An 8,073-nucleotide genomic window follows, 5' to 3' on the forward strand; every position below is an offset into this window, starting at 1 on the left:
ACACCCACGCCACATTGTTGTTGTTGTTGTTGTTTGTTTTTTCACTTTTGCGGAAAAGCAGAAATTTTATTTATATTTCTAGTTTGTTTTTTTGCATCATGTTTATATTTTCAATTTGTATCAGGAGATATTTTTATGAAGAGCAAAATATTTTAAGTTTATTTTATTTTTTATAAACTATCATAATAGCAACAAAATCTCATTGTTTTGATTTGTTGTTATTTTAGCGTTTACCTACACGCACAATTTTCATGTATTTTTTCTGGGGGTTTTGGCAGCATTTTCACATTTCTAACTTGTATAATTTTGACAGGATATATTTTATGGAGAGAAAAATATTTAAAGTTAAAGTTTATTTTTTCTAAGTTTATTTATTCTGGAATAATATTCATGTCCGTTTTTATTCATATTTATATATTTTTTTTAAGAAAAACATTGTTTTAGTTTGTTCAGTGAATGTTTATCTTGTTTGGCCAACGACCTAAAGTGTGCCTTGAGTTTTGGCCCCCTGTGCAAATGAGTTTGACACCCCTGGTTTAAAGTAACAGAGCTGCAGTCATATCATATTTCGGTTTGTGACGACTTTGAAATGACGTTAGAGGAAAACACTCCTCCCGAGTGTTGCAGGAAGTGACGTATATAACTGTCTGGGTACAATGGCGCCTCTAGATTTGGATAAATATGCAGAGATTGCAAAGCAGTGTAAATACCTCCCAGAAAACGATCTGAAGGTAAATGTCACTTTCTTGACGTGTTTCTGCTGAATCCGTGTTGTGGGCTGATAATAACGGCGCTCTCACTCCTGCTGTCTGTTGGAATAGCAGAATTAGCTATAGCTAGCTAGTGATGCTAGTCTGTTGATTTCAATCTCTCAGACAGTAAAATAATAATGTATCTTAGCTGTCATGGCACAGTTAAAGTTTAGTAACATCCTCTGAGATGGTATGGGAGCAGGAGCGACAGTGGCCTGAGGGATTGTTATTTTTCTGAAGGTACCACAATGTCAGCAGTGAGCCGATGCTGCTAGCTGTTATCATATGGGCTGACCGCTGGGTTTTTCTCACCGGTGTAAAGCTGTACTCAGTCTTGGTTGGTTTCAAACTATTTTAAGAGTAGTTGCAGTGACCAAGAGTACCGTTCCTTCCCATCCTTTCAAACTCAGTTACACTCCCCCGTAGTAGCCAGTGACAGTTTCATGGTTGTTGTAGTCATTGTGAAACCGGGAGACTAGTCAAGCTGATCAGCGGTTTGTGAAAGGAAACAATAATTAATGTGCACTCAAAGTTATTGTCAAGATCTGAATTTAAAGGAGACAGTCTTTCAGTTACTGTAAGTGACTGGCTACAAATACGTTTTTGGTGACACGTCACCTACGGGCAGAGGAAAAATCGATCCAGCGTAGTGTCACGATACTTTACATGATGATACTTAAAAGGTTACGGGGACACAAATTATAAATATTTTATTAAATACACAATTATACTCTGGCAATACTGTGAACAATACGGCTTATCTCATGTCACACCAACCGAAGGTGTAGCTGCACGATTTGTAATACTGTACAGATTTTGATATATCGTTCACTTTTCTTCTGTTTTTTCACAGCCGTACTTTGCAGTAATGTTTTCTTTAAACTCAGATTGGCTGAACTGAAAAACAGGAACAGGTGTCTCTTGTAAATGAGACAACACTGGAAGAATTTAGCTTGACAAGCTACCTTCTAATTTAGAGCAAGCTAAAGGCTCAGTCGTACAAGTACAATCAGAACCCGGATACTTTCTTAATCCTTAAGGAAATTCTTTGGTTAAATTTGCTCCTCTACAGAGAGATTCAGCGAGTACAAGAATGATCTCCTGTGCTGTTTTTTATTTTATTTTATTTTTTAGTCTTTGTAATTTTAAGTGGTCTTGAGCAATAGTTGTCCAAGCTTTCTGAAGGTCTTTCAGAGTTTGTATTTTGACATTGGTTACTTTTTTTTGAACAAATTACACATTTGATTAGCACGTCTCATTAGATGTAAACATGTAAATGGCAACAACTTTATTTTTCAGTGTGAACAGTTCCCAGCGCGTTGCTACACTTAGTGTTTCACTGTGGATTTTCCATCTATCAGTTATGACTGGCCTGGGTGGCTGTAGGTCAGGTGGTAGGGCAGGTCATCTACTGATCGGAAGGTTGGTGGTTCGATCCCTGGCTGCTCCTAATCTGCAAATATCCTTGGACAAGATATTAACCCCCAGTTTCATCCACCGGCGTATGATCGTGTGTAAATAGTAGCTAGAAAGTGCTTGTGTGAATGTGGCATGTTGTATAGAGCACTTTGAGTCCTCCAGGAGAGAAGAAAAGCACTATAAAAGAATCAGACCATTTACAATTTACCTCCTCAGAGGCCAGATGTCAACATTATTAAAGCAGTAACTGAAACAGTAACAAAAGGCAGCAAATATCCACGGAAGAGCATTAGCATGCGCCAAAAAGCTTGGTGAACTATTCTTGAACACCACTTGGTTAACAGAGCTCAGGCAGAGTGAAAGTAGTTGAACTTCCCAAATCAAATCAAATCACTTTTATTGTCACATCACATGTGCAGGCACACTGGCACAGCACATGCGAGTGAAATTCTTGTGTGCGAGCCCCACAAGCAACAGAGATGTGCAAACACAACAACACAAACGAGCAAAATACAAGAATGGCCAACCTGAAACTAATAAATATATGTACAATATATAATAGTGTATGCATTTCTGGATGTGTATACTAAATATTTTCCTGTGTGTGTGTGTATGTGTGTGTGTGTGTGTGTATACACATTTTTACAAATTAAATAGTTAAAAAAATAAAAATAATAATAATAATAATTATTATTATTATTATTTGCTTAGGAAATGCTTTAGATTCATACTTCTATTATGAAATTGGTCTTATTTACAAACAGTGAGTGGCTTATGTTTTCTGTCTGTTATGCTGTGATCTGTACAGAGGTTATGTGACTACGTGTGTGATCTTCTGCTGGAGGAGTCCAACGTGCAGCCCGTCTCCACTCCTGTAACAGTGTGTGGGGACATACATGGACAGGTAAAAATGGAGTCTCAAAACACCCTGATCACTGATGTTTCTAAGCAACATGTTTACACTGACTCTTAACATAGTTTTCACCTTTTTTAATGTTGGTCTGGGTTTTAAATAAATACCCGAGTGTCTGTCTGTGTTCTAGTTTTATGATCTTTGTGAACTCTTCCGAACTGGTGGCCAGGTTCCAGACACAAATTACATCTTCATGGTTTGTTTCTTTTATTAAGTTTGGAACACATTTTTAGAAGCAGCGTTCTTAACTGGTTCTGTTTAACAGGTATGTTGGCACAGTGTCTGTAATATACCTCCGTCATCTGTAGGGTGACTTCGTCGACCGAGGGTATTACAGCTTGGAGACGTTCACCTATCTGCTAGTGCTGAAGGCCAAATGGCCTGACCGCATCACTCTTCTACGTGGAAACCATGAGAGCAGGCAGATCACCCAAGTTTACGGCTTTTATGGTGAGTTTTGATTCACAGAGCTGATGAGGAGCAGCCCCTTTTTTTACTTTGGAAAACAACAAATGAAATAATAATAATATAGAACTAACAAATACATTGTGTTGAAATAGGACCAAAAAAATCAAACCAAAAACAAAATATTTTTTAAAGCTGTTTTTCACAATATTTCGTTTATATGACATGCACAGTACTTTTCATTCAGCATTTTTCTCTTTTCCTGATATAATATTTTTGCATATTTGTCACACTAAAGTGTTTAAGATCAAGCTAATGTTTATATTAGACAAAGACAACCCAATTGTTAAACTGGTTTTATTTATTGACAATCCAAACGTACCTGTCCCTGTGTGAAAAAGTCATTGCTCTCTCTTATTATCCACCTTTATGGAAAGGTGAGTACAGTCACACCCAGGCCTGATTCCAGGCTGACATCAGACTGGAAATGGTTACAAAGCAAACTAAGGCAAACCACGAGCACTATTATCCACGAATTGAGAAAACGTCAGTGGTGAACAGTGGCAGGCCTCCCAAAATTACTCCGAGAGCACATCAATGACCAGAAGGTCACAAAAGAACCCACAGCATCATCTACAGAACTGCAGGCCTCACTCGCCTCAGTTTAGCTCAGTGTGCATGATACAACAGTAATAAAATTCTGCAGTGAAAAGAGATTTTGCAGAAATGGCATCCAAGGCACAAACCATTGCTGACCAGAAAGAACACAACAGCTTGTCTCACATTTGCCCTGATCTTGGTGCTTCTCAGGACTTTTGGGAAAAATTCAGTTCAATTTTATTTATGTAGCACATTGAGGCAACCATTGTTGTGATTTGGTGCTGTATAAATACAGTGGCTTGCAAAAGTATTCGGCCCCCTTTAACTTTCCCACATTTTGTCACATTACAGCCACAAACATGAATCAATGTTATTGGAATTCCAGGTGAAAGACCAACACAAAGTGGTGCACACGTGAGAAGTGGAACAAAAATCACACATGATTCCAAACATTTTTTTACAAATAAATGACTGCAAAGTGGGGTGTGCATAATTATTCAGCCCCTGAGTCAATACTTTGTAGAACCACCTTTTGCTGCAGTTCCAGCTGCCAGTCTTTTAGGGTCTGTCTCTACCAGCTTTGCACTGGACTGAAATCTTTGCCCATTCTTCTTTGCAGAACAGCTCCAGCTCAGTCAGATTAGATGGACAGCGTTTGTGAACAGCAGTTTTCAGATCTTGCCACAGATTCTCGATTGGATTTAGATCTGGACTTTGACTGGGCCGTTCTAACACATGGATATGTTTTGTTTTAAACCATCCCATTGTTTCCTGGCTTTATGTTTAGGGTCGTTGTCCTGCTGGAAGGTGAACCTCCGCCCCAGTCTCAAGTCTTTCGCAGACTCCAAGAGGTTTTCTTCCAAGCTTGCCCTGTGTTTGGCTCCATCCATCTTCCATCAACTCTGACCAGCTTCCCTGTCCCTGCTGAAGAGAAGCACCCCCAGAGCATGATGCTGCCACCACCATATCTGACAGTGGGGATGGTGTGTTCAGAGTGATGTGCAGTGTTAGTTTTCCTCCACACATAGCGTTTTGCATTTTGGTCTCATCTGACCAGAGCAGCTTCTTCCACATGTTTGCTGTGTCCCCCACATGGCTTGTGGCAAACTGCAAACGGGACTTCTTATGGTTTTCTGTTAACAATGGCTTTCTTCTTGCCACTCTTCCATAAAGGCCAACTTTGTGCAGTGCTCGACTAATAGTTGTCCTATGGACAGATTCCCCCACCTGAGCTGTAGATCTCTGCAGCTCGTCCAGAGTCACCATGGGCCTCTTGGCTGCATTTCTGATCAGCGCTCTCCTTGTTCGGCCTGTGAGTTTAGGTGGACGGCCTTGTCTTGGTAGGTTTACAGTTGTGCCATACTCCTTCCATTTCTGAATGATGGCTTGAACAGTGCTCCGTGGGATGTTCAAGGCTTGGGAAATCTTTGTGTAGCCTAAACCTGCTTTAAATGTCTCAATAACTTTATCCCTGACCTGTCTGCTGTGTTCTTTGGGCTTCATGGTGTTGTTGCTCCCAATATTCTCTTAGACAACCTCTGAGGCCGTCACAGAGCAGCTGTATTTGTACTGACATTAGATTACACACAGGTGCACTCTGTTTAGTCATTAGCGCTCATCAGGCAACGTCTATGTGCAACTGACTGCACTCAGACCAAAGGTGGCTGAATAATTACGCACACCCCACTTTGCAGTTATTTATTTGTAACAAATGTTTGGAGTCATGTATGATTTTTGTTCCACTTCTCACGTGTGCACCACTTTGTGTTGGTCTTTCACCTGGAATTACAATAAGATTGATTCATGTTTGTGGCTGTAATGTGACAAAATGTGGGAAAGTTCAAGGGGGCCCAATACTTTTGCATCCACTGTAAAACTGAATTGAAAATGGTCTGTGGACTGACGAGACAAAAGCTGAACTTTCTGGAAGGTTTTCATCTTGTTGTTTAATCTGATGTAAAACTAACAGCATTTTATAAAAGACAACATCACACCAACAGTCCAATGTGGTGGTAGTGGTAGTGTGATGGTCTTGGGCTGCTTTGCTGCTTCAGGGGCCGGACGACTTGCCGTACTTGAATGAACCTTGAATTCTGCTCTTCACCAAAATCTGAAAAACAAACAAACAAAACAAAAACAAGAAAAAAAACCTGAAGGAGAAAGTCTGCTATCACTTCGTGGCCTTAAGCTGTCTCATGGCTCAGAAATAACAAATAAGGTTTTGGAGAGGCTTACTGAGACTTTACTGGAGTCAGACTGAGGTGCTTCTGCGTAACCTTGGGCAGGATGTTCATTATGGCTTGATGAAAAAACAACTATGCAGAGAATGGTGGGCCAGAATTCCCGACTTTAAGGTCTCATTGCTAGTTATATCTCTCTCTGTCTCACTCACACACACACACACACACACACACACACACACACACACACACACACACACACAGCTTTTTCTCTTAATAAATGAAATTGTTATTTAAAAACTCTTTGTCTAATATAAAAACATGTTTAAACAAAACAAAGTAAAAACAGTAGAAAAAGAAGCAGAAGAAGAATGAAATCAACAGATGACTTTGCTTCTGTACCACTCAGCTCTCTTTTTTATTCTTACAGATGAGTGCCAGACCAAGTATGGGAATGCTAATGCCTGGCGTTATTGCACCAAAGTCTTTGACATGTTAACAGTTGCAGCTGTGAGTATTACACTATTAACGTAATTTGTACTGTTATTACATCTTTCCAGGTACATGACAGCTGCTTATGCTTTCAAAGTGATTGTATGTAGGGAATGACAGCTCTCCAGAAGTGAAGCCAAAAAGTCTGCATCAGCAGCTGTGCACACTAAAATGATGTGCACCAGCAGTTATCACAAGATACCAAAGGGAGAGGTTAGAGGTGCAGACAAGATGCGAAACAAAAAATGAAACCAGGGGTGAAAACTGAGAGCACTTGGTCAAAGACAAAGAAGCATGATAGTGTGAGGCCATCTCATCTTTTACAGCATCGACAGGAAGGGAAGGGGCTAACAACCCAACTTTAGAAAAAGATCAAACAGCAAATGTTTGCGAATGTTCTGCTGAGAACGTTTTTCTTAGCCAACAGTGTCACCTTCCTGATGACGTGGTAGTTCATACTTTGCTGTCGTTAACCACCAAGGAGTCTTTTAAACTCTGAAAAGCACCCATCCCTCAGTCACTGTGAGACCTAAGTAACCAGGTTTAGTATTTCACAACTTTTTAAAAAATGTCCTTATCTTTGATGTCTGTGTTAAGTGCAGCCATGCACAGCTCACAGCACTCTGGTCGCTCTCGAAGCACTGGATGGAAGTCGGCCTGTCACACACGGTTGCTCTCTATGTCAGAAATGCAACTCTTCAACTTGAGTGGTTGAAATGTTAAATTCTTGTGTTTGGGTGCCTGCTTGCGCCACATGACGGTGAACACTGGCTCGCACGTTATTCTGTGCTCGTGTAAAGTCTCAGAAGTATGACCCTATAATGCATCTGTGATTCCAAACTGTTCTTCTTGGCTTGTTTTCTTTCAGCTGATGGACGAGCAAATCCTGTGTGTCCATGGAGGCCTCTCTCCAGACATAAAGACCCTGGACCAAATTCGAACCATTGAGCGGAACCAGGAAATCCCTCACAAAGGAGCTTTTTGTGATTTGGTGTGGTCAGACCCTGAAGATGTGGATACCTGGGCCATCAGCCCCAGAGGAGCTGGTTGGCTTTTTGGTGCCAAGGTCACAAATGAGGTTGGTTTGTTATACTTGATTACTTTTGATGATATTGATGTAATAAATGTCCTGCTACATGAAAATGTGTTTTTAGGTGTAAAATGATAGCTGTGAAAATATGCAGTCGATTACTATTGCCACAGCTGGAGTCAGATTCCCATCTGTATGAACTCATTACAATTTTATCCTCTTGCTACATTCAAACTGTAGCAGGCCCCAAGCTACGCGTTACCTATACTCCCTTCCCCTTAC

General features: G+C 40.4%; 1 protein-coding gene across 1 annotated transcript in view; it reads left to right on the plus strand.

The window, feature by feature from the left end:
• Nucleotides 1-560: 560 nt before the first annotated feature.
• LOC146696278 (serine/threonine-protein phosphatase 6 catalytic subunit) overlaps nt 561-8,073 on the plus strand; it is an 8,905-nt gene continuing 1,392 nt past the window's right edge. The window contains exons 1-6 of the mRNA XM_085474363.1: nt 561-731; nt 2,980-3,075; nt 3,215-3,280; nt 3,393-3,534; nt 6,700-6,779; nt 7,630-7,839. Coding sequence (XP_085330489.1) covers nt 657-731; nt 2,980-3,075; nt 3,215-3,280; nt 3,393-3,534; nt 6,700-6,779; nt 7,630-7,839 — 669 coding nt within the window. The 5' untranslated portion in view covers nt 561-656. The remainder of the gene's footprint in view (nt 732-2,979; nt 3,076-3,214; nt 3,281-3,392; nt 3,535-6,699; nt 6,780-7,629; nt 7,840-8,073) is intronic.

The sequence above is a fragment of the Copadichromis virginalis genome, linkage group LG12 (assembly GCF_057382275.1).
Source record: "Copadichromis virginalis isolate Kocher_CV1m ecotype Utaka linkage group LG12, C_Virginalis_male_GT1.1, whole genome shotgun sequence".
Lineage (NCBI taxonomy): Eukaryota > Metazoa > Chordata > Actinopteri > Cichliformes > Cichlidae > Copadichromis > Copadichromis virginalis.